A 26,233-nucleotide genomic window follows, 5' to 3' on the forward strand; every position below is an offset into this window, starting at 1 on the left:
TTAAAAACGCCTCTTAACACATTTACAATGACAACTTTGTCCTGTTCCTACATCCTGCTCAGATCGCAACGATGCGGGTGCTTAATATTTTGGGTCGGCCGGTAAGAGCTGCGTTACCATAAGAAGATCTCCCATCAATGATAATGAACAGCCACACCGTTGCTTCTAGTCACCGTAGTCAGCCTTTGGCTTGAGATCTTCCCCGTTTTACTCCCGGGAGCGCGGCCGTGACGCCAAGTGTCACAAAGACGCTCTGTTGATGCGTTAGCCGCAGGCTCCCAGCAGAGCTGCCCTTGAGACGGAGATGGCTTAAGAGCTTTGTGCTCTTGACGGGGATTTGAGACGTGGTCCTCTCCATTCAGAGGGCAACCCCCACCCCGGCGGAAGGAGATGCTCCAGGGTAGGCTTTGCGGGACGGTCCGGACAGCGAAGGAGCGGCGACAGACATCTGAGGTTTCTGGACGAAGTCTCCAGCCATCCCACTGCAGAGTATGGAGGAAGCCCATGAATGTGGACGATTCCAACTGAGCTGGGAAATCCTTCTGAGCAACTGGTCTCATCCATCTGCATTTCACAGAGACTTTCCTGAGCAAGATGTTTCTGCGCCCACTTCACTTGCTCACCCCATGAACAGAGAGCACTGCAGCGTAGTAAAGGCTCTCTATTAAGATACTGGTCATCCTTCATTCCAGTTAGCAGGTTCCCCAGGGATGTCGCTTTAAGGAATAATCCCTTTCACCTCGGCTGCAGAGCATTAAAAGAGGGGAGCCATAAATTAGGTTTTAAGTTGGCTCAGAGTTTTCACCTCAAAAGTTCCCTACATCAAATTAAGAAAGTTTCAAGAAAAAAGACTCGGGGGAAAATGGGGTGCATCAGATTTATCAGGCAGCACCAGAAAAGAAAAGCAGCCTTAGCTTTCAAATGCATTGGGTTAGTAGATCGGACTCTGGAAACTACACATAAAGCTTTCTATACTCATAATTTGGGCTGAAACAGAAATTAGAGCATATACATTTTGGACAGTAACAAAGAAAATTATCAAGACTCTTAGCTTTGAAAAGCACTTATTCAAGCAAGCATTAGAAAAAGTCTTTACAGATTGGTAATTTTCCTTAAAGAAGAGGGCATAGAAAACAGTCAATGACTTGTTTGTGAAGGAAATCTGTTTATCCAGCAAAGCAATTTATGAGGCAGTATTGTCCATTATTACCACTTCGCTGACTTCAGGAAATATACAAACATACCTTAGACAATGTTCCCAGTGGGAACTTTCAGGAACCAGAATGCTTCTCTAGGGCAAGGCTCTGCATGGTGAATGGACCTTTGGCATCATGAGGAAAATTGTACAGTGTCCATCATAACCCCACAGAAATTTTATCCCAAACATAGACAAAAGTGACCATTTCAAATTACTAAAATTCATGACAAACAATCCAAAACATTTTAAATTTAAATTGCAAAGTCACAAGACAATTAATTCCAAATATCATGTAAACATTTTAAGAAAGTATTTAAAATTAGCTCTCCAGGCTGTTCCCATCCATTCAAAGTAGTAGGAACACTATTTCTAGCTGCTGAGCAATGGACTAATGATTGCAATCTGCATGTTGCCATGTTCAAAAATTCTGTAGTTGCCAAGTGTGATGACAGAAGACTGACATGTTAACCAATTAGATCAATATGACAACTCTCCCACATGATGATACATCAAACGTTGTTGGATATGATAATCCTGACACCTTAAAAAAAAAGCCCACCATTTTTTTTTTCTGCTAATGTACAGACATAATGTAGATTAGAGCAAGGCTGCTAGAGATTTATTACCATTAGGTTCTACCACTGAACAGTCATTTCATATACTTAATTATTTTCAGTCATCTTATGAAAGCTGAAGTGACAAATGTTAATGAATCTGACAATCATAGGATCTAGAGATGATTGTTGATGCAGACTGGAGAAAATAGCAACAATTGCTGGCATAGAATGGTCATGCAATCAGGCTCCAGAGGAGATATCAGAAATGCCAAAAATCTCACTCCTGTTCACATATCCAACCATTCCACTCCTCAACTTCAAGCTACAAAAAGAGAGAGAATAGTTTTAATTGCCTTTTAGTTGCCAATTTAATGTCAAAGAGCAGGAGTGACTAAAACTGCTATGCCCAAAGAGAAAGTACTTGAAAAACATCTACCTCCCAAGTCCATTTCGCTTCCCAAGAATCGACTCTCTGGTGATGACTGCACCCACCTCCCTTCCCTGACAGCCTTGAAAGTTAGGTATTCTGCTAATGTCTTCCACACTGAAGACTGATCCAAAATACTCAGTTATTCTGCCATCTCCTTGTTTCCCTTACCTTGAGGAAGGGCTCAGGCCCAAAATGTCATTTACATATCTTTACCTCCTATGGAAGCCAAGACCTGCTGAGTTCATCCACATTTGTATGTTTTCTCCCACCACAATGTCTCCAGCATTATTTTCTACCAGTCCTAGATCTAATCTCATCTCTGTTTTAATACACTTAAAGCTTTTATATCCTTTTTGATATTATTTGCTAGCTACATTTCAAGTTTCATCTTAGTTGACTTCTCTAAGGTTTGAAAAGGTACCCCAGTCCCCTTCCTTCCCACTAATTCTTGCTTCCTTGTATGCCCTTTGTTTTGCTTTTAGTTTGACCTTTTTTCCATTCAAATATTTATTTTTTGGAATATACCTATCCTGTACTTTCCTTATTTCTCGGAGAAACTCCAGCCGTTGCTGCTCTGACAGGCTCCCTGCGAATGTGCCTTTCCGATCAACTTTGGCCAGTTCCTCCCTCATATCTCTACAGTCCATTATATTCCACTGGTATACTGCCACATTGAATTTTAGTTTCTCCCTCTGAAATTGCACAATGAACTCTATATTATGATCACAACTTCCTAAGGGTTCCCCTCATCAAGTCTGGTTCATTACACAAAACCCAATAAGAATTGCCATTTTCCTGGTCAGTTCAGTCACAAGCTATTCTCAGAAGCCATCTTGAGGCATTCACTAAATTCCTTCTCTCAGGATCCAGTACCAACCTTGTTTTCCCAATCAATATTGAAATCCCCATCACTACTGTTACATTGCCTTTTTTGCAAGGCCTCTGTATATCCCTTTGCACATCACATCCTGGTTACTGCTTAGAGACATATACACACAACTTCCATTAAGGTCTTTTTACCCTAAGAATTCTTAATTCGACCCACAGGGATTCTATAGCTCTGATCCAAGTCTCTTTTCTCACAGATTTATTTCCATTTTCAACCAACAGAACCACCCCACCCCCTCTCCCTACCCTTCTAATGCACTGTGTATCAGTGGATATTTAGTCTCAGCTGTGATCTTCTTTCAGCCATGACTCTATATAATACGTGCCAACTTTTAGCTGTGCTACTAGATCATCATCCTCATTTCTCACACTGCAGGCAATTAAAGACCTTCAGTTTACCCTTTACAATTTTGTTTTCAAAATACCAAGTTAAAATCTTACACTTACAATGCTGACCTATTAACTGCATAACCTTCCTCGTAATCTCACTATACATTAAGGATGAGTTTCAGGGTACTTGAAATCATATGATAAAAATTGGAGAAAGTCAGCAGGATTTCCTTCAGGAGAGATCTTGCCTTACAAATCTGTTCGAATTGTTTGAGGAAGTAAAAGCAGGATAGACAAAAGTCAATGGACATTGCCAAGTTGGATTTTCAGAAGATCTTTGACAAGGTGTCGCACTTGAGGCTGCTGAACAAGGTGTCCATGGTATTACAGGAAAGGTACCAGCATGGATAGAAGATTGTATATTTGTCTTCTGCCATAAAGCCAAAGAGTGTGAATAAAAGAGGCCTTATCTGGTTAGCTGCCAGTGACTTGTGGTGTTCCACAGGGGTTGGTGTTGGGTCTGCGACTTATCACATTGCACGTTAATGATTTGGGAGGGTGAATTGATGGTTTTATGGCCAAGTTTGCAGATGATACAAAAATAGGTGGAGGGATGGGTAATGTTGAGGAAGCAGCGAGTCTGCAGAAGGACTTAGACAGGTTAGGAAAATGGGGAAAGAACTGACTGATCAGGGAAGTACAGCATGGAGAAGTGTATGGTCATACACTTTGGAAAAAGAAATAAGGGCTTAGAATATTTTATAAAAGGGGAGAGAAGTCAGAATGCAAAAGTCTAAAGGGACTTGGGAGGTCTTTGTGCAGGATTCCCTGAAGATTAACTTGCAGGTTGTAACAGTACTAAGACGGCATATGTAATGTTAGCATACATTTTGAGAGGACAATACAAAAGCAAGAATGTAATGCTAAAGCTTTATCAGGCACTGGTCAGACCCCATTTGATCAGTACTGGCCCTATGTACAAGGGCTGATGTGTTGACGTTAGAGAAGGTGCAGAGGAGATTTACAAGAACAATCCCAGGAATGAGAGAATTAAAATGAGGAGTGTTTGATGGCTCTGGTCTGTGTGCACTGAAGTTTAGAAGGATGAGGGAGATCTCATTGAAACCTATTGAGCATTGAAAGGTCTGGATAGAGTGGATGTGGAGAAAATGTTTCCAGTACAGTGCGAGTTTAGGACCAGAGGACACAGCCTCAGAATAAAAGGACATCCCTTCAGAACAAAGTTGAAGAAAAATTTCTTCCACCAGAGGGTGATGACTATGTGGAATTCATTGCCACAGATGGCTGTGGAAGCAAATCATTGAGTATATTTAAAGCAGAAGTTGATAGGTATTTGAGTAGTAAAGGTGTCAATGGTTACATGAAGGCAAAGGGGTTGAATGGAAAAATATATATCAACAATGATTCAAAAGGCAGGGGAAACTCAATTGGTTGAATAGTCTAATTATGCTTTTGCAGCTTACTGGTTTACACAAAGACATTGCAAATCAAAACAAGTACCTCTCTCAAGTCTTCAGTTCGAGATAAAGTCGCCTGGATTTCTTCTTCAGTCATATCAAGATCTTCATCCCAGATATCAGAATTTAAAGTGCTCTCTGTAAATGAGTGAAAAGCAATATGGAGCTAAAATCCATAAAACATAATTCAGCAGATCTTATTGCTGAGTTTGTTTAAGGCAAAACAATTAAAATGCTATTCAGTATATATCATTACCCAATTGAGCCTTGACGTGGGTTGGCTTTCAAACAAAAGTCTTCAACCTAAAACATTAAAATCTGTTCCTCTCATCATAGATAGTGCCTGATCTGCTGTTTATTTAAAATATTTTCTATCTTTATTATTTTACAACAATTACAAAAATAATTAATTTTTAATTTGTACTGCCCTTGATACAAGAATACTTTTGAGAAAATGGCTTAGCACCGTTCCCTTACTTGAAAATCAAAAGGTAAAGGTCCAATTATTGACACTTAATGCTACATTTAGAAAGTAACATACAAGAAATTCTACCCTAAAGCAGACTTTGTCCAACACCTCTCACAGAAACCTACAGAACCTGGTGTTTCTAGGCGGTCTCTCCTCCAAGCACTGACCAGGCCTGAGCCTGCTTAGCTTCTGAGATCAGACAAGCTCAGGCATATTCAGGCTATTAGGCTTCAATTCAGACTATTAGGCTATCAGTTTTGTTAATTACCTAAACCAACACAATTTGACTATCATTTGCTATCAATGCCAACCAGTTGTGCTCATTTGCTTGACAAACCTTAATTTATTCTTCCAATTTGAGGTTAACTGTTTAGAGAACTGAATCACTATAATCTTTTCTAGCATCTTACTAAGCAATAAACAATACCCAAATAAATATTTATAACAATCTGTTGAAAGAACTAGGCACTGAGCTACCTTGCTTATCCACCATGGATTATTGCACCAGCCTCAGGTTCAAGAAACAATGTATCTATAATTGGACCATGACTAGACATTCAATTAATTTTAAACTGGAATAAAAAATGGGTGGCATTTCTGATTTGGGCATTTCTTTCTGAACCAGTAGCTGTCTGTAATAATTTCCTCTGAAATCTATCTCTTCCAATGTTTTGGTATTTGACCAGGTTCAAAGTAACCTGATCATTTCAGTAAAAAGTCAAAAAACAGGATTTCAGGTAAAATTCAATGTGTTCAGAGACTATTTCCCCCACTCCCACCAACTCAATTTAATATTGTAAATTTATTAGATGCATATAAAAATGTCACACTAACAAAAATTCTCTAAAAGTGAACTTTTGAAATACTTGTATATGGGAAATGCACAACAGCAAATTATTGTACTTTAACATTATCCAAAGTGAAATCAGTGTTTTCCAGTATTGTCAGAGCAGAATTTCAATTATCCTTTGCCAATTCTACACGATCAAAATACACAACTATGAAAGGTTACACTGAAGCAGCAGTGCCACCTAGCAGTTGGAGAAACTCAAGCTGGAAGATTACTTAGAAGTAGTAATAGATCTCTCAGGAATGAAAGGCAAGTATAAAAATCAAGGTATAATCCAAAAAAAATGTTGATCAGTAAACATCCCACAATATTGAGAGAAAGAAAACTGAGAGTACAAGTTGTTTTAAAATAAGGGATATTTTCAAACTGAAGTTTTTAAAAAAAGTGACAAGAATAAAATGTAAGGGGCGTGGCAAGATGGCGTATGGTCAAGACGAGTAATCTCAACCTCTCTGGCCAGACTTTTAAGTACCTGTTTTTTAACTCTTTGTTTTCAAGTTTAAACTTTTAAAGTTTAGTTTAAAGTATTGAGGAATTATTATGGCCATTAATGGTAAAAAGATTAAACCTCAAGTGCAGAAGAAGTTACATTTTCGAAGTGCTGAAGATTTGGGGCCTAAACAACTCGATATAGTTTCAGGTTTAATTTCTTCAGTGTCTAAACCACAAAGACTGCCTGTGGGAGCTGAAAAAAATAATGTCTACTACTCATCAAGTGAAGGATGGCGCTGGAATTACCCGTTCTCTGGAAGAAAGTGCGTGTTCCCAAGAAGTGGTCCCGATTCTGGAAGCCTTTCGATTTTAATGGAGGGAGCACGCAGGAAGACGACTCCATTGTTTGAAATGCACCAGGAAGCATTTCAACCTGAAGATATCGCTTTCCTCCATGATTTGCAAAAAAAAAAACAATGAGCTGCGGGGGGAGACCAGTGGCGACCTCCTGAGGAAGTCGGGGTGCCGTCACTGGGAGTCCAGACCCACAGTAAAAAGTTTAAAATGTCTTTTATTGAGTTGCAGCAGGAGCTGCAGTTACCTGGTTCTGCCACTATGTCAGAGAAAGCAGGGCTGAGCTTTTCTGGTTCACAGTGAAAGCAACTAAATGCAGTCATTCAGCCTTTAATGAATGAGATGGCTCAAATAATAAGTTCAGAATTGAATACATGTGTGGATGCTTCTTATGAAGAATTTAAAAAATTTCAGACTACTTTTTTTGGACTGTAAACAACAAGTGGATTCCAACACAGAAAAAGTGTTGAAGGTTGAAAAATCAGTTATAGAATTGGGAGAATGTGAGAAGGAGTCAGAGAGGAAAATAGACTATCTGGAGAATCAAAGTAGAAGGAATAATGTGAAAATTGTTGGTTTGCCAGAAGATATAGAAGGACAAGATCCTCTTCGTTTTTTTAAAGACTGGATCCCACAAGTATTAGGACAAGAATTTTTTTTCTGGAGGCTTGGTACTGGAAAGAGCTCATAGAGCTTTAAGAAGAATACCTTTATCTGGTCAACCACCAAGACTGGTAATAATTCGATGTTTGAATTATTTGGACAGAGAAGTAATACTTCGACTAGCAGTGCAAAATGCGAGGCAACGACAAACTCCGTTAATGATTCAGATTAGCACAGTTTTTTTTTATCCTGACTTAAGTCAAGAGGTCATTCAACATCGACATTGATTTAATCCAGTTAAAAAAAGTTTTGTGGCGTAAATGTCATAAGTCTACTTTTCGCTACCCGGCAATGCTGAAGGTGTTTTATGGAGACCATCAATTTCGGTTTTTTGAGAATGATCGTGAAACAATGATTTTTGCTGCTTCATTGCCAGATATAAGAGGATAAAGTCGTAGTCCACCATTGTCTCCTGAAGAAAAATCTGCTTGTTCTAGAAAAGGAAGGAATGACAGAAATGGGAAAAACGGGAATGGAAAGAGTCCAACTTTTTCTGAAATGGGATCACCGAGACTGGAATCTCTTGGATGAATAGAAGAATTTTCTTATTCTTATTCTACTTTTTCTTGTTATTATGATATTTTGATGTTATTCATTGTTTGGCTGGGGAGGGAGATATTTGCTTTAAGTTCTTTACTAGTCATCAGCCACTGGTGGGTGACCCACACCCAATTTTTGTTTAGGGATTACAACCTTTTGGTAGTTTTTTTGGGGGGGTGGATATTTTTTTATTTATTTTCATTTTAGTTAGCTTTTAAATTTTGAATTTTTTTCTCCTACTATTTAAATTTATTAGTTCATTGATGGATTTGGAACGGCCTCCTAGTTGAGCCAAAATTGAGATGGCTAATATATCTGAATTTGAAATACATCAATTTTTGTTTAGATGGAATATAAATTTGTTACAGCAGTATAATGTGCCTATCTTCTTTTGGCTTGGCTTCGCGGACGAAGATTTATGGAGGGGGTAAAAAGTCCACGTCAGCTGCAGGCTCGTTTGTGGCTGACAAGTCCGATGCGGGACAGGCAGACACGATTGCAGCGATTGCAGGGGAAAATTGGTTGGTTGGGGTTGGGTGTTGGGTTTTTCCTCCTTTGCCTTTTGTCAGTGAGGTGGGCTCTGCAGTCTTCTTCAAAGAAGGTTGCTGCCCGCCAAACTGTGAGGCGCCAAGATGCACGGTTTAAGGCGTTATCAGCCCACTGGCGGTGGTCAATGTGGCAGGCACCAAGAGATTTCTTTAGGCAGTCCTTGTACCTTTTCTTTGGTGCACCTCTGTCACGGTGGCCAGTGGAGAGCTCGCCATATAACACGATCTTGGGAAGGCGATGGTCCTCCATTCTGGAGACGTGACCCATCCAGCGCAGCTGGATCTTCAGCAGCGTGGACTCGATGCTGTCGACCTCTGCCATCTCGAGTACTTCGACGTTAGGGATGTAAGCGCTCCAATGGATGTTGAGGATGGAGCGGAGACAACGCTGGTGGAAGCGTTCTAGGAGCCGTAGGTGGTGCCGGTAGAGGACCCATGATTCGGAGCCGAACAGGAGTGTGGGTATGACAACGGCTCTGTATACGCTTATCTTTGTGAGGTTTTTCAGTTGGTTGTTTTTCCAGACTCTTTTGTGTAGTCGCTTATCTTTGTGAGGTTTTTCAGTTGGTTGTTTTTCCAGACTCTTTTGTGTAGTCTTCCAAAGGCGCTATTTGCCTTGGCGAGTCTGTTGTCTATCTCATTGTCGATCCTTGCATCTGATGAAATGGTGCAGCCGAGATAGGTAAACTGGTTGACCGTTTTGAGTTTTGTGTGCCCGATGGAGATGTGGGGGGGCTGGTAGTCATGGTGGGGAGCTGGCTGATGGAGGACCTCAGTTTTCTTCAGGCTGACTTCCAGGCCAAACATTTTGGCAGTTTCCGCAAAGCAGGACGTCAAGCGCTGAAGAGCTGGCTCTGAATGGGCAACTAAAGCGGCATCGTCTGCAAAGAGTAGTTCACGGACAAGTTTCTCTTGTGTCTTGGTGTGAGCTTGCAGGCGCCTCAGATTGAAGAGACTGCCATCCGTGCGGTACCGGATGTAAACAGCGTCTTCATTGTTGGGGTCTTTCATGAACCAATGTGCCTATACTAAAACATTTAATGAAGTTATAGATTAAGAAAAATAAAATGATAGGCTCTAGGGGTGAACTATCAGCTTTGACTCCGTTGTATAATAATCAACTTATTTCTTTTTCAATACATAATCGAAGTTTATTGCATTGGAGATTTAAAGGTGTGAAAAATTTGGGAGATTGTTATAAAGAGGGTAAATTTTTATCTTTAATCAGATGAGGGACAGTTTTGGTATTGATAAGATTTCTTTGTTTCTCTATTATCAAATTTGATGTTTGGTAAAACGTATGTTTGGTAGAAATATGATTTTACCTGAAATGACTAAATTTGAGATTTTTCTTATGAAGGAACCAGAGAAGGGTTATATTTCATCTATGTATCAAATATTACAGGATGGTATGGATAAAAAGGGTTGGGATAGGTCTAAAAGTAAATGGGAAGCGGATACTGGTTTTATTTTTTCCGAGGATGATTGGTTAGATATTTGTTATAATAGTGTAACTAGATTGATAAATGCACATTATGCAATGATTAACTATAATTTTTTTACATTTTACATCAATTATACTTAACACCTGAAAAATTGAAAAAGTATGGTTTTCATGAATCAGATTTGTGTTTTAGATGTGTTAATTCTGTTGGAACTGTTTTTCATGCTGTTTGGTCATGTATACATATACAATCTTTTTGGAAGAAAATTCAATTGTTTTTAGAATACCTGTTTAAGATTAAAGTACTTTTAGATCCGACAGTGTTTTTATTGGGTAGTTTGAAACCTTTGAAAGGTTTGGGATTCGACAAGTTTCAACTTGCTTTTGTATATTTAGCTTTATCTGTAGCAAAAAAATGTATTGCTAGTACGTAGAAAGATACAAATATGATTGATATTAATAGATGGCATAATGAGATGAAATATTGTTTAATAATGGAAAAAATTACATGTGTTTCGCATGATAATTATATGTTTTTATTAAAAAGTGGTTGTTATATTCAGAATATTTACATTTCAATTTATATTGATTAGATCTTAATATGTATGCTTAATTTTTTTAAAATATTTTTTCTTTTTTATGGCTCTCCTTTGGAGAGTTGGCTGAAGGGCGGGGGGTCTTTTCTTTTTTTTCTCTTATATAAAAAAATAACATTCATGTTTAGGGTTAATTGTCGTACATGTTATGTACTATTTGTTTTTTGAACGAATAAATAAAGTTTAAAAAAAAATAAAATGTAACAGGACTGAACGCCAAGGAAAATATTAGAGTGACAATAGATTTGACAGATTCGGGACTAAACGAAATGCAGCAAATTTTTGCACTAATGCCCCAGTTATATCATTATTTTTAGGCTGATCAAACACGAGAACCAAACAGAAGATTCATTTAACTGCAGGTAATACTAAACTTATGCTGTGTTAGTTTAAGGTCTGCAAAATTAAATCAAGAGTCAAAATGTACCTTCAATAAAAAGGAATTGAATGCAAAATGAACACAGTGAAACCTAGACACAATAAAATGTTCAGGACATTCATACTGCAACTAACACAAACACCAAGGAGAGGATTGAATGTACAAATGTGGGGGAAATAACAGAGAAAATATTTTTTTAAACTGGAATCAGAAGCTTAAATGTGTAAACTATGGGTGAAGTCAGCAAAAGGCTAAAAATAATTCTATCACAAGGCTCTCAAAGTTTTTCCAAGCATCACCTTTTTTCATTACGTTTATTTTCACAGTATGTTGATAGTGTGGATTTGGCAATGGTAATTCCATTGTAGATAAAGAATAGGTAATTAAGAACTTTCTAATTGTAATATTCTTGCTTGGCACTGGCGTGGCAGAACTAATACTTGCTACAGTAATGTACTTATCTGGCTGGGGTTGATTTGGGAGGACTAGAAAGGAGCTGGAAGACAAATGGCTTCTATTCACATAGCAACTATTGACAGTGATTGGTCCAAGCTCAATGTTATCTATTTGCAGACACGTTTTGCTTAATTGTATGAAATGCAATTGATATTTTACATTGCCATTGACTGTCCCTTCAGTTTAACAATCCCTTTGCTATTTTATCTCCTCTATCTTCCATTTTATCAGTACTTCCCTGATGTTCTTTCCTTCCCTTTCTTTTCTTCCTCCTGCATGTGCTTGAAATGTGCTTCCACTCAAATTTTCTACAGTTGTGATCAAAGTTGATTGTCCATGTTCTTCTATTTCCATGGAAACTGACTGTCTATTCACATTTCAAGTTTCCAGAGTAATCCTTTTGAAATAATGAACAACAGTTTATTACATAGAGCTGGTCAGCTGAGGTGCTGTAAAAGGTTGAAATAATATTTCATATGAATAAAAAGAAAAGGTGGAAAGTTATATATAACAGTAAGATATGTGGAATTTAATTAAGAATTTAAACAACTGATAAAATAAAGACAATCCTAAATTAACTTTAAAAATAAATAACTTGGTAGAATATTAGAAAATAAAGATTTTCAGATTATTCAATCACAGAACTGTATCAGTACTTCTGGGTTATTAGATATTTCAGTCAATGTCAACATTTTTATTGGAGTTAGTCATTGAATTTGCACAACAAAATAAAAATTGTTGGAGATGCAGTTTGATCTGTGTAAAGAAAAACTTACCTTTTACTAAAGTAGATTCACTGACATTAAAGTCATTTTGTAATCTTGAATTTAGATCAGTCTTAATGAAAGCATTTTCTCATAGTTTTTTGAGTTGGAAGTGGAAAGGGGATATTCCTCAGAGCATGAAGTGCCCTCATCAGGATTTTTGCCCTCAATTATTATGCTTCCCTTCTTTTGAAGGAATGTTATTGCTATGCGCTTTTTAAATTTCCAATAATGTTTCTGGTATCTCGCTGGTTTTTCCCACGAAGCTTTTCCATTTGATTTGTCCACTGTCTGCAGCAGAAAGTTTTGCATGTAATTGGGTTTCATGCGATGTGCCTTCTGAAAGACTTGCCTTAGTGATTTTTAAGCCTGGTTCTTCAGGCCTGTTTTCTGGTTTTTCAAATGTTTCACTTGGGATGAAGTAGCAATGTATGTCCTCAGTTATTGAATTTACATCATTTGGTCTACCTTCAGCATCCAAAATTATGCTTGAGAAATTTAACTCTAATATTCCTCATTTTTTTCCCCCTTGGTTTAGTTGTGTTAATGAATGATCTTTGCATAATGCCACAAGGTTTATCTTGTTTTTTTTTTAATCCAAAAAATAATGCATCATATATAATGCCCTCTATAATGTTTGGTACAAAGACATTTTTTCTTTTATTTGTCCCTGTGCTCCACAGTTTTAAATTTGTAATCAAACAATTCAAATGTGATTAAAGTGCACATTCAAGATATTATTCAAATGTAGCGGCAGCTACACTGCTACTGAAAGAACACAACCAGATGGGTTGAGCAGAACTGATTTATTGCAGGCTGCTGGGCTGGACATACTCCCAGCCCAGACCTGATGTCACCCAGGTGTCACGTGGTCCCCCAGCTCAGGCTTCTGACCCCTGGCTGAGAAGAAGGGGAAACTCCCAACGGCGCCATTTTTGGCCGCCTGCCCTGCCATGTAGATTACAAGCGGGGACGGTTTGGCTGTCACACAGCCCTCCCCCCCCCTCCTCCCCCAGAACAAGAGCCAATGTCCTTTTTAGCTGGGCGGCCTCACTCCTGGACTGGGCCACAATTACTGGTTCGGTGGGGTCGAGGTGCACTGGCTTCAGCCTGTCCACAGTAAACAGTTCCTGCCTGCCACCGATGTCCAGTGTGAACATAGACCCTAAACACTGGACAACCTTGTACGGCCCCTCGTAAGGTCTCTGCAGAGGTGTCGCAGGTGGGCCAAGCCGAATAAAAACATACTCTGCGGAAAGCAGCTCGCTGGGGATGTGAGATGGCCGTGTGCCGTGACTGGTGGGGGTGCGAAGGAGTCAACGGGCCCAGAGGTGGGGAAGCAGCTCGTGCGGTGACCGCTGGGGTTTGTGAGGCGCGTTGATGAACTCACCAGGAAGTGCCAGTGATGCACCGTAGACCAGCTCAGGTGATGACGACTTCAGATCCTCCTTGGGCATGGAGCAGATGCCCAGGAGCACCCAAGGCAGTTCGTCCACCCAGTCAGGAATGGTGATGCTTCAGGCTCGACCAGCCCATTGGTCTGCGGGTGATAGGCCGTGGTGCAGTGTAGCTCAATCCCCAACCTGTTGGCGAGCTGTACCCAGAACACAGAGGTGAACTAGATGCCACGATCACTGGTGAGATGATTCGGAACTCCGAACTGGGCAACCCAACCGTGCAACAGCGCTTGGGAGCAGGAGTCCATGGAGGTGTCCGGCATCAGGATCGCCTCGGGCCAACGAGTGTTGCGGTCCACCACAATGAACATGTAATGGTTGCCCATGTGAATGTGGCTGAACCATTCCTGGACGTGTTCAAACTCTTGCATGAGCATCCTGGTGTGCCTATGTACCTTGGACATCCGGCAATGGGTGCATGTTCTGGCCCAGCCTGCGATCTGTTTCCGCAACCAGTGCCAGATGAACTGCTCTGCCACCATCCGAACCGTGGACCTGATGGACGGGTGCGAAAGGTCATGGATGTGATGGAAGACCTACCTGTGCTCCTGCTGGGAACCACTGGCCACGGGGTGCCCATGGAGACATCACACAGGACGGTGCTTCCGGCGCTCGGAGTCAGGAGGCCTGTGATGGCAGTCTTGAAGGCTCGTGTCTCCACGTCTTCTGGTCCAGGGCGAGCTGGTCAAAGTCGAGGCCAGGCATCAGCGCACAGATGGCCAGTCGCGAGAATGTATCGGTGACCATGTTGTCCTTCCCTGCCTTGTGCCGAATGTCGGAGGTAAACTCCGACACGAAGAAGAGGAGACGCTACTGGCGGGCCGACCAGGGGTCCTTCGCCATCGCGAGTGCTTGGGTGAGGGGTTTGTGGTCAGTGAAGATGGTAAAAGTCCTACCCTCCAAGAAATAGTGGAAATGCAGCACTGCCAGGTACATGCCCAGTAATTCATGGTCAAAAGCGCTATACTTGCACTCTGGTGGGTGGAGAATCCAGCTGAAGAATGCCAGTGGCTTTCATAGTCCATTCACCTACTGCTCCAAAATGGAGCCAACGGCTGTGGCAGAGGCATCGATGGAGAGTGCCATATGCAGATCGTTGTTCAGGTGGGCAAGTATGGTAGCCTTCGCGAGGGCGTCCTTGGTGACCTCAAATGCACTGCCGGCCTCTGGGGTCCTGGTGAGCATTTTGTGCTTGGCTGCGATGAGGGCAAATAGAGGCTGCATGATGCGCGCAGCTCCCAGGATGAATCGGTTGTAGAAGTTGACCATACCCACGAACTCCTGTAGCCCCTTGAGATTGTCCAGACGTGGGAACTCCTTGATAGCGACGACCTTAGCAGAAGCAGGTGTGGCTCCCTGGGCCGTGATGGTATGGGCCAGGAACTGCATGGACTCTTTTCCAAACTGGCACTTGGCTGGGTTGATGGTGAGGCCGAAGTCGGCCAGCAAGGAAAAGAGGGTGCGCAGGTGGGTCTTGTGTTGTGCCCGATCCCTGCTGGCAATGAAAATGTCATCTAAATAAAATGAAGATGAAATCCAGGTCCCTGCCCACTGAGTCAATGAGGCGCTGAAAGGTCTGAGCAGCATTCTTGAGTCCGAAAGGCATGCGAAGGAATTCGAACAAGCCAAAGGGGGTGATGATGGCCGTCTTGGGTATGTCCTCAGGATGTACAGGGATTTGGTAATTCTCACACATCAGGTCAACCTTGGCGAAAACCCTGCACCATGCAGGTTGGCCGTAAAGTCTTGGATGTGAGGGATGGGGTAACGGTCAGGAACTGTCGCCTCGTTGAACTGTCAATAGTCTCCGCAGGGGTGCCAGCCACCGGAGGCTTTCAGGACAAGGTGGAGCGGCAAGGCCCACGGGATATCGGACTGCCGAATGATACCCAGCTCCAACAGATGCAAAAATCGTTTGCCACCTGTAGCTTGTCAGGCAGGAGCCGGTGTGCCTTGGCTTGAACCGGTGGGCCCTGGGTGGGGATGTGGTGGAACACCCCATGGTGCAGAGAACTGTGGCTTGAGGAGGGTTGGAAACTCATCCAGGATTCGCTGGAACTAGTCTCTGGGCGTGCTAATCGTGGCCATCTGTGGCTGAACTTTACAGGAGGCATCGAGGCGAACAGCCTGGAAAGTACGGGCATCCACCAGGCGCCTACCCTGAATGTCCACCAGGAGCCCTTGGGCGAGGAGGAAGTTGGCACCCAGGATGGTAGTCAGAAGGGTCTAGATGGTGAACCTCCATGAGAACTTTCATCAGCCGATCTGGAAATGTACTGTCTTGTCTCCATACATCCGGATCTCTGTTACGTTGGCTGATGGAGGGGAGGTCCTTGAGGTCAGTTCCTGGACTCCATGGCCATAGCAACGCTGATCTAGGCCCCAGTGTCGATGAAGAACCGCTGGCTGCTGACTGAGTCCCGCAGGTAGAGGAGGCTGTGTCCTTGGCCAGCCGCCACAGCCATTAACAGCGGCCTGTCTGCTTTTTTCCCTGGAACAAGCAGGGCTGATGACACTTCCGAGCCTTGGCTCCCCAGCACTGATGGTAGAAGCAGAAGGCTAGAGCAGATTCTGTGCCCCTGGTTATGCTCTTGGTGGCCCCTGCAGGGGCTGGATGATCTACCACAGCGCTAGGGGCGGGCTTGGCGTAGTCATGCCCATGTCTCGTGACCTGCTGGACCACCGAGTCCTCCGGGAATTGCTCGAGCCATAGCTCTTTGTCCTTCTGAGTGACCTTCCTTGGGTCGGTAAAGCTCTCTTGGGCCAGTAATGGCTGGATGTCCTCAGGCAGATGGTCGAGGAAAATGCGCTCGAAGAGTGAGCAGTTGGTGCGATCACCCATGAGCGCGAGCATCTCATTCATCAACTCCATCGGAGACCTGTACCAAGGTGTCGAGGTGCAGCATCCGAGCATCACGCTGATGCCTGGATAGTCCGAGGGATCCAGTGAGCACTCGCGTGATGGTCTCGTATTTGTCTTTGTCGGGTGAGTGCTGAATGAGGTGCAGCACGTGTTTGGCGGTGGCCTGGTCCAGGGCGCAACCACATGGTAGAATTTGGTCGTGTCAGATGAAATCTGGGGGAGGTGAAACTGAGCCTCCGCGTGGCCGAACCAGGTCTCCGGCTCCTGTACCCAGAAGTCAGGCAGCTTGATGGCTATAGCACTGGTCCCAGGTTCGCTCATGATGGGTTCAAAGACGTTTGAACCAGTCAGGATCATCAATTGTAGCAGCAGCTACACTGCTACTGAAAGAACACACACCAGATGGTTTGAGCTCAGTGAGCAGAACTGATTTATTGCTGGCTGCTGGGCTGGACCTATACTCCCAGCCTGGACCTGGTTGAGAACCGCACTGGGGGCGTTGATGTCACCCAGGCGTCACGTGGCCCCCCAGCGTTGGCTTTTGAGCCCTGTGCTAAGAAGGGGAAACCCATGATGGCACCATTTTGGCCGGCTGCCCCGCCACATGGATTACAAGCAGGGCTGGTTCGCCTGCCTAGTGGTGTGCCACCACACAAAGTTATTTGTATACATTTTGGTTTGATCATGTAGAAATTACAGCACTTTTTATAGATAGTTTTCCCCATTTCTGTGCACCATAATGTGTTTGGGACATTTGGCATCACAGGTGTTTGTGATTATTCAAGTATGTCTAATTGCTTCATTGATGCAGGTATAAGAGAGCTTGGCTTGCTTCTAAGCTTTTGATTATCTTTGGAGTCTGTAGTTGTGATTTTTCAACAAGAAGACCAGAGTCGTGCCAATGAAAGTCAAATAAGCCATTATGTGGTTGAAAAACAAGAATAAAACAGTAAGAAACATCACCCAGACTTCAGGATTACCAAAATCAACTTTTTGGAACATCATTTGAAGAGCACACTGGTGAGCTCAGTAATCGCAAAGGGACTGGTAGACTAAGGAAGACTTCTACTTTTGATGACAGAAGAATTCTCATCATGAAGAAAAGTCCTCAAATGCTCATAATATAGAAAAGTCCAGAAACACTCTTCAGGAGGTTTGTGTGGATGTGTCAATGGCAACCATCTGCAAAATACTTCACAAACAGAAATAGAGGTTATACTGCAAGGTTATACTATTAGTTAGTCACAAAAACAGAATGCCCAGATTACAGTTTGCAAGAAGCATTTAAAAGAGCCTTCAGAATTCTGGAAAAAGGTCTTGTGGACAAATAAGACCAAGATTAACCTATATCAGAGTGATGGCATGAGCAAAGTATGGAGGTGTAATGGAACTGCCCAAAATCCAAAGCATACCAACTAATTTGTGAAACATGATGGTAGGGATGTTATGGCCTGGGCATGTATGGCTACCACAGGAACTGGCATACTCATCTTCACTGATGATGTAACAGCTGATGGCAGTAGCAAAATGAATTCTGAGATGTATAGAAACACCTTATCCGTTCAAGTTCGAGCAAAAGCCTCCAAACCCACTGGATGGTGCTTCATTCTACAGCAAGACAATCATCCCAAACATACTGCTAAAGCAAGGAGTTTTTCAAAGCTCAAAATTGGAACATTCTTGAATAGCCAAGTGAGTCACCCAATCAAATCCAATCGAGCATGCCTTCCATATGCTGAAGACAAAACTTATGGGGACAAGTACCCCCAAAACAAGCAGGAGCTTAAGATTGTTGGAGTGCAGGCCTGGCAGAGCATCACCAGGGAAGATACTCAGCACCTAATGATGTCAATGAATCACAGACTTCAAGCAGTTATTGCATGCAAGGGATATGCAACAAAGTACTAAACATGACTATTTTAATATACATACCATTGCTATGTCCCAAATATTATGGTGCCCTGAAATGAGTGGACCACGTCTTAAAAAAAGTCATTTCTGCCCGGTCAAACAAAAATAAGGTTGAATAAAACCTGGAATGTGCACTTTAAATCACATGTGAATTGTTTGATTACATATTTAAAACTGTGGAGCACAGGGGCAAATAAAGGAAAAATGCATATTTGTCCCAAACATTATAGAGGTACTGTACAGTAGAAAGTGAAATAATACTGATTTAGTTACTATGGTTAGATAAATTATAATGAAATGGCATTAATTCAATCCTGATACCATTAAAAACGTTAAATGTATCCAACTATTGTACTATTTGTTGTTATACTCTACAATAAGTCAGACCATGCAAACATTGTGGACAAGATGATAATTGAAAATGAACCAAAAACTGCTGTTTAATTTACTTTTTGATAAATTATCCATCTTTCAAAGTTGTATTTCTCAAATTTATTTTGTACTCCAATTCCAAAATGGCTCAACAGGATTATAATAAAGTTACTCTATACCTTCATCTTCCCACTTGAGGTCCTCAGAGTGTGCAATTTTTTCTGCTCTTTCTTTCAGAGTAGTTCTTGCTTCCTCCTAGACAAAGATTAGAACAAGGAGTACAAAGATGAGAATGTAATATAATTTCCTATTAAATATTGCAGAACTACCTTTATTGTCCTTGCCAATATGGACCTATTGGTTGGGTAAGAGTGAAGAAGCCAGTATTTAAAGATATGAACTGCTAATCTCTATTACATGGCTGGATAAATAACACTCAACCCCACCAGGAATTGCAGTCCATAGCCAAGATAAGAACCATTTTTGAAACTTCAAATATTTTCCTCGATGGCCCCAACTATATATGCAATAATCCAATAGGTTCAGTGGGATAGATTTATTTCTGTCTGATAAGAAAAATATTTCTTTATACATCTATATTTCTCCCTGTGGGAGAAGTTGCTTGGGAAGAAATGGATCTGAAATAGGCCTGATGCAGAGTACTTTATTATCATAAACACCCCCATTGCTAGTTCTGGTCCATTGAAATGAAAAATAGATTTTCCAATCCCAGGATTTATTGTAATAGTCTTGGGTAAAGAAAATCTTATTGAGTGAATTTACTTTTTATCTTTTACAAATAACAAGATTTCTCTCCCACCTCAAATACCAATGCTTAGACATTTATAGATGGTCACCAATATTTTATTTTGTCAAGTTTGTTTTCAGATTTTCCCATTCTCTCTCTCTCTCCATTGAAAATTTAAACTATAATTGAACATAATTTCTACCAGTGATGATAGTCTTCTATCAACCAAGCAACAAAGAACTCCCAGGCTTAAACTGCCACATGGTAACAGTGATGGTCATCACCAACATCTTCACTCCCTCACCTGGGATCCAGAATTAGACACATCAACATTATTTAACAGAGAATTACATCTACTTCTGCTCTCTGATCTCCCAGCTAAATCTGCCTCAATATCAATGTAGAAAGATGTTAAGATTTATCATAACCCTTAGATTGTAAATCGTTATTGTGTTGCCTGAGAATTGACCTGATAAAATTGATGAATTCTGTAGAAATACAGACACCAGAAGTCATCATGAGTAACTTCATTTGGAACCTGTCATAAACAAAGAGGCAATGTAACCAGGTTGGAACACACAATACATTTACTTTATTAGTGCTCATAAATATATAAATGTTCTATCGATTGGCAAAAGAATGTTTAAAAAAAAATGAAGTTTAAATTATTTAAGTCAAACCTTTCAAAAATATGATTAGTTGCTTAATCCTTAGAATATAGAAATATCCCTTCCAAAAGAAGAAAACAGTATTTAAGTTTGCAAAAACAATATTGAAGTTAAAGCAGAACTTTAAAAATGAACTAGATAGTTATTGTCTAAAGCTCATTTAAAAATATATATTTTAACCAAGAAGCCCAGTCTTACTTTCAAATTCATACAAAGCAATTTGGAATAAAAGCTAAAAATGTTTATTTTTTAGCTTCTTACTCCAAATAGCTTTAAATTACAGTACAACTCCGATTATCCGAAATCAGATTCTCTGAAATCCTCATTTATCTGAATCTTTTTTCAAAATTTTGGGTAAATGAGGATACCTGAAGCAAATCAGAAATCCTCATTTACCTGAATTTTTTTTTTTTTAAAGAGCCGAACTGACCTCACGACTTGAAAAAAAAATTACTCGACATTGAAATTAGAATAACGATAGTCCTCGTTTCAGGTAACTCCCTCCCTTCTCTCTTTCTATTTCTTTACCTTCCCATATGGACTTTTGCTCCAACTCTCCCTTTCAAACTGCATGGCACTGTCTCCCAGCCACAAGCAGTTGGAAGAATCTCTTGTCCCAGCATCACCAAGGAGAGCAGTCAGCAGGCAGAGCGGGACCTTGGGCTCAGAAGCATTCCCTCCTCTCCCCTTCCCTTCTCGGCACAGCAGAGCTCTCTAGTGTGTATGTGTGAATAGACCTAAGGGAGGGTTCAGAGTCAGGATTCGAGCATGGGGGTCGGGAGTTCTAGTGATCGAGGAGACAGGAGTCCACTGACTCACCAGTAAGTGTTCCACTGGCCCAGGAAGCCTCCAAAGGAATCATCAACAGCAGTGGGCTCATGTCGGTGATCAGCTGTTAGGATGTGTTGGGCATCAGTGGTAGCCAGCATTTTTTTTGGTGAGAATTAAACATTATTTTAATGCTTAAAAAGGCTTCCGTTGTTAATTGTTATTGTTTAAACATTGATACAAGTAATTTGCTATTGCTACTGTGCTGTTTTTTTTTAAATGACCAATTCTCCAAAATAAAATTTATATTCTCCAAAAATGTTTATCCAACATAGGCCTGGTCCCGACCATTTGGGATAATCTGAGTTGTACTGGAGTTTAATGATATAATTGCATACAACTGAGATTGGGCATTTTAAAATCTCCTAAATGACCAGTTAAAACAGTATACCAATTTTGTGTAAAGATTTCTCATTTCTGGACTATTGAACAGGAGATTGGATATTGTGCACTTCTCATCTTCCAAGCTAAAGCTCGACAGCCAAAGACTATATTGTTCTGCAGACACAAAAGACTTGCATTGAAAAAAATTAGAAAATTCAAAGAACACTGAAAATAGGATGTTTTTAAAATTCAGTTTAATCCCTGGTATTACCTCAGACATATCAATCATGTTTCTTTGCAGTTCATCAATAACCTTGTGTCAGTGTCCTATTGCAAACATTGATTTTCTTATTATTTTCAAAGACTGAAGCATGAGGGTCATTTACAGATTTTAAGACGATAATTTCAAGCTGCATTTGGAAGCCATCCAAATATCTAAAGGAATATCTTAAATCAGTGTCACGGAATTGCAAATAAATGGAAGGAAATTGTTTAATGAACTAAAGAGTCACCAGCTCTATGCAAGAGTCATCCAGTATGCAACTCTTTCCTCATAGCACCAAAAAGTTTCTTTTTAAATTCAAGTATGTCGTATTCCATTTTGAAATGAATTATCACATTGAACCTCTCCAACCTTTCACAAATTTCAAATCATGATTCTCATTCCTTGAGAATGTTTTGTTTCCACAAGAAATGGTAGATTTCCAAATTATCCAAGTATTTTTTTTCTTGTGCTGCACAATGGAATTTTTTTAAAAAGCTAAACAAATTAGGAATAAACTGGAATGCAAAATGTCTATCTCACTGAGAAAAAAGTGGTTTGCCAAATGGAGCAAATTGCACCTTTTCTCAAGTACAGCCATTTGTGATGAATAGCATATAATAATTTAATGAATAAAGTTGGAACATTAGAGCTGAAACCTTTACAAGGATTATTTTATTTATAGAACTACTACAGATTTCATCGTTTAGTTGCATCTTACCATCTGGGTTAGTACAATATGTTACCGGATTAGCTTGAAGAATGCTTAATCGAACCCAAGAGGTTTCTCATTATAAATTATTATTTTTCATTTAACGCCTGCTCTTCCATTTTATGTGCCAATAATGTACATACTTTAACACCATCATATGGTTCACTAATTCTCATCTGAGTGTCTTTTACTGTTTTCACATGAGGTGTGTCTGATTCTTCTACTACAGAAACAAATGCTTCCGAAATGGCTCCAAGAAAGCTTGAAAGACCTTTGTTGCTCTTGTGGCACCCTTCTGCGGATTCCTCAACCTAGAAGAGAGGAGAAGCAGCAAAATAACTGCAACATTGTCCTGTAGCTAATACGGGAGCAAATGCTTCTGGACTGGCTTGAGCACAGGGAGAACAAAGTTAACTATAACCGATTTGAAGAGCTCAAAAATATTAGTGATATTAAGAGAAAGTTATTGGATACCCATGTTATACTCAGATTCCTAAACTTGCTAATATTTTGCTGTGAAACACAAAATACTGAAAAGTTTTGGGTTTCAGGAAATGTGGATCATTGATCCGTAGCCATTTGAGCTATATCTCCGTATATCTTAATAATCCAGGAACTTTCAATAACACAATAGCTACAAGTGCATGTGCATTTGCTGGAAATTAAAATAAAATGAACAAGGGGGGGGGGGGGGGGGAATCCCTTGAAGGAAGCTGAAGGCTTCCACAGGTAGTCTGAACCTGTTTATATTTTGCTTAAAAAAATATCAAGCCTGTCAATTTCGTAACAAATAGGCCTTCTGAAAATTGACACATGACGACAGGCTCACATTTAGTTTCTCCTGGCATTGCTACAGCTGTGGCAGCAATCGTAGTCGCAGTATCACCTGTGCAAATTCAGCCAAATCGCACTTCAAAAGGCTTTTGCAGCCTGTAATTTTTTTTTAAAAAAGAATCTAAATTAAAACCTTGAAATAAATGTTAACAACTGCATTTTCTATATTCCACATATCACACCTCAAGACCTCAGTAATGTACTTTGTTTTTTCCCTGCCCACCGATTAGATGGCAGTGTCTAGAATTCCAAACGTATCCAATAGTTCTCTTGTCTCTTACTTTGAGTTAGAGAGAAAAAGGATGAAGCGGAATATATAACAAAAAATAAAAGTGATTGAAGGCGCGAAAGACAGAAAGAGTTCTGATCATCCAAAGAAGGAACAGAGGGAGGAAATAACTCACCATGAACTCCAATCTTCTTGCAAACGAAAGCTGACTGCACAGTCTTAAAATCCTTAGTAAAAACCACGCCATTTAGACGATGCAGGCAACACACGGCGCCTTGCACCGTTCAGCGAGGAATCGGATTAACCTTGGCTTTCGCCTTGGCGGAGTTCTGCTGAATCCAACCTCCCCACCAACTGTAACAAAAGCAGTGGACCTTCATGTTTGAATAAAGTGCTGCTAACTTTATTTAGTTCCCAGTTTGTAAATGGCTTTCAGGGAGACACCTACTGCTCCGTCCAGTATCCAACGTTCGCACCGTGGGATGATACTAGCTCGGGCCATGGGAAGGTGCCCAGAGGAACCCTCTGCGCTGAACCCGACTGAGAGTCAATGCCAACCCATTGGCAGGTTTTCCCAGCAAAAGCATCGATTGCCATTCAAATGAACCTAATTCCACGCGAGTTACTGTATCGGCAAGAAAAACCCAGAGTTTTAACTGGTTGGTCACCTCGCAACAGAATGGAAGCGATTTGAACAAACTTGCTCGGTCTGCGCCAATGAGAACAGCGGCACCGACCTCAACTCGGGCCGCTCCAGACGACAGCCACGGCCCCGAAGGGGGCGAGGCAGCCCTGCGATCACGTGCTCGGAATCTCCTTCTCGCCCCGCCCAGTTTGCAGCGTCTCGTTTCCAGGGGAACGTGATGTCAGCGGTTCATGACGCCCCTCCGGGAAATTGCGTGCGAAGCCGACGCACGGACTGGCGGCCCGCGCACACAAACAAGAGGAAAGTCTGCGGTGAAGACCAGCGACGGGAGAGGTGCGCTTCGTCGTCCGCTCGACATGACGCAGTCTGTCGTGGTGCAAGGTAAGCCCCGTGGCTGAAGGCTGGGGACTGGGACGTTGGCCATTTCCTTCCAATGGCTCCAGGAGAATGGGCAGCGACAAGAACCTGTACACCGGGGGGACACGTTTAAAGGAAAGAGGCCAATCCTAGAGCATATGGTCCCGGGGTTAAAGACACCGTTCTCGCCGTCTCGTGGCGCTGCACCAAGTGTGGAGGAAGGACAACACGCAGGCGAGTTGTGATGGAAGACTGATTTATTACTCTGTTTATAGTCACTGCCTGCCTCAGATGACAGGAGTGACGTCATCGCAGCGCGGGCTTCTGACTGGCCCGGCGTTCCCGCCATTGCTCGCTATTGGCGGGAGGTCACGCAGGATGGTGACTCTTGCGTCACGGGGGATGAGTCTCGACTGGCTGGCGAATGTCGACATGGGCTGATTGCAAGGGTGAAGGTTTCCTCTTTGCTGGCAATGTCCAATACATACATACATCAACCCATTATGCCTGACGACTCGCACGGCCTCTCATTTTGCTGTTGGAGGGGTGCAAAAACATTTTTGAAAGTGTGCAAGTCTTTGGGAATGAAAGATTTGGGCTGGCCGTGTAGCAGGGGCTCGGGTACTCAAGTCTAGGGGCTAGGGTACTCAAATCTATCCCTCAGCTGTTTCAGTGCCACCCTGGGGGTTTAACGGATCATTGGTGGTAGCCAAGAACTCCCTCAAGATTACCGAGGGTGCGCCATAGACCATTTCTGTTGTGGAGGCATTAGAGTCCTCTTGATGTGCGTATCTCCAGAAGGACCAAAGGCAGAACATCCGTCCCTTGAGACAAGCCATCAGGGCTGCTTTTAAGTGTTTGTGGAACTGCTCCACTAACCAGTTGGCCTGTGGATGATATGCCGCGGTAAGGTGGAGTTGGGTTCCCAGTAGTTTGGCCAGCACTGGCCAGACCCCCGAGGTAAATTGCGCTCCCATCAGGTGAGAAGTTAAGGAGCTCAGAACCTAGACACCTAGGTGTTGATTAATGCCCTGGTGCATTGGTCATTGGAACTGCCTCCAGCCACTTCATGGAGTGATCAACTTTAGTGAGGAGTTATCTCACCCCATGAAAAACCAGTAGTGGCCCAATAATGTGGCTGAACCTATGCTGCACTGGCTCAAAGGTTTGGGGAGGTCCTTTAGTGTGACTCCACCTTGGACGCCTGGCAGAGCATGCAGGTCTGGGCCAACTGACTGACCTGTTTGCCGAATTCGTCCCAGACGAACCTGCTGGGAACCATCTTTACCATGGATCTTAAGGCCGGATGCACCAAGTTGTACACTGCATCAAAGGACTGCAGCCACCATGCTGCTGGCACAATTGGGATGAGATTTACCAATGAAGAAGTTGCAGACGAGCGTCTTGTTGCCAGGGACGAAGGCAACATCCTTCAGCCACAGTCTGGAAAGTGCCTTCCGGAACGCTGGGATCTCAGGGTCGTCATGTTGTGCTCTGTATAGGTGTGGACAAACTCGACAGCGCAATGGGAGATTGCATCGGCCACCACTTTGCTCTTGCTGGCAATATGCTGGATGTCCACAGTGAGTTTGGACACATCGGAAAGGTGCCTCTGCTGCCTGGCCAACCATGGGTCAGACACTTTG

At 41.9% G+C, this 26,233-nt stretch overlaps 1 protein-coding gene and 1 pseudogene across 1 annotated transcript in view; one reads left to right on the top strand and one right to left on the bottom strand.

Moving 5' to 3' along the window:
* Positions 1-370: 370 nt before the first annotated feature.
* Positions 371-24,588, bottom strand: LOC138737356 (BSD domain-containing protein 1-like; annotated as a pseudogene).
* The window catches only part of tube1 (tubulin, epsilon 1), a 45,682-nt gene continuing 43,912 nt past the window's right edge, over positions 24,464-26,233 (top strand). The window contains exon 1 of the mRNA XM_069886828.1: positions 24,464-24,611. Within this exon, the coding sequence (XP_069742929.1) occupies positions 24,587-24,611 (25 nt within the window). The 5' untranslated portion in view covers positions 24,464-24,586. The remainder of the gene's footprint in view (positions 24,612-26,233) is intronic.

This window comes from Narcine bancroftii, chromosome 6 (genome assembly GCF_036971445.1).
Source record: "Narcine bancroftii isolate sNarBan1 chromosome 6, sNarBan1.hap1, whole genome shotgun sequence".
NCBI lineage: Eukaryota > Metazoa > Chordata > Chondrichthyes > Torpediniformes > Narcinidae > Narcine > Narcine bancroftii.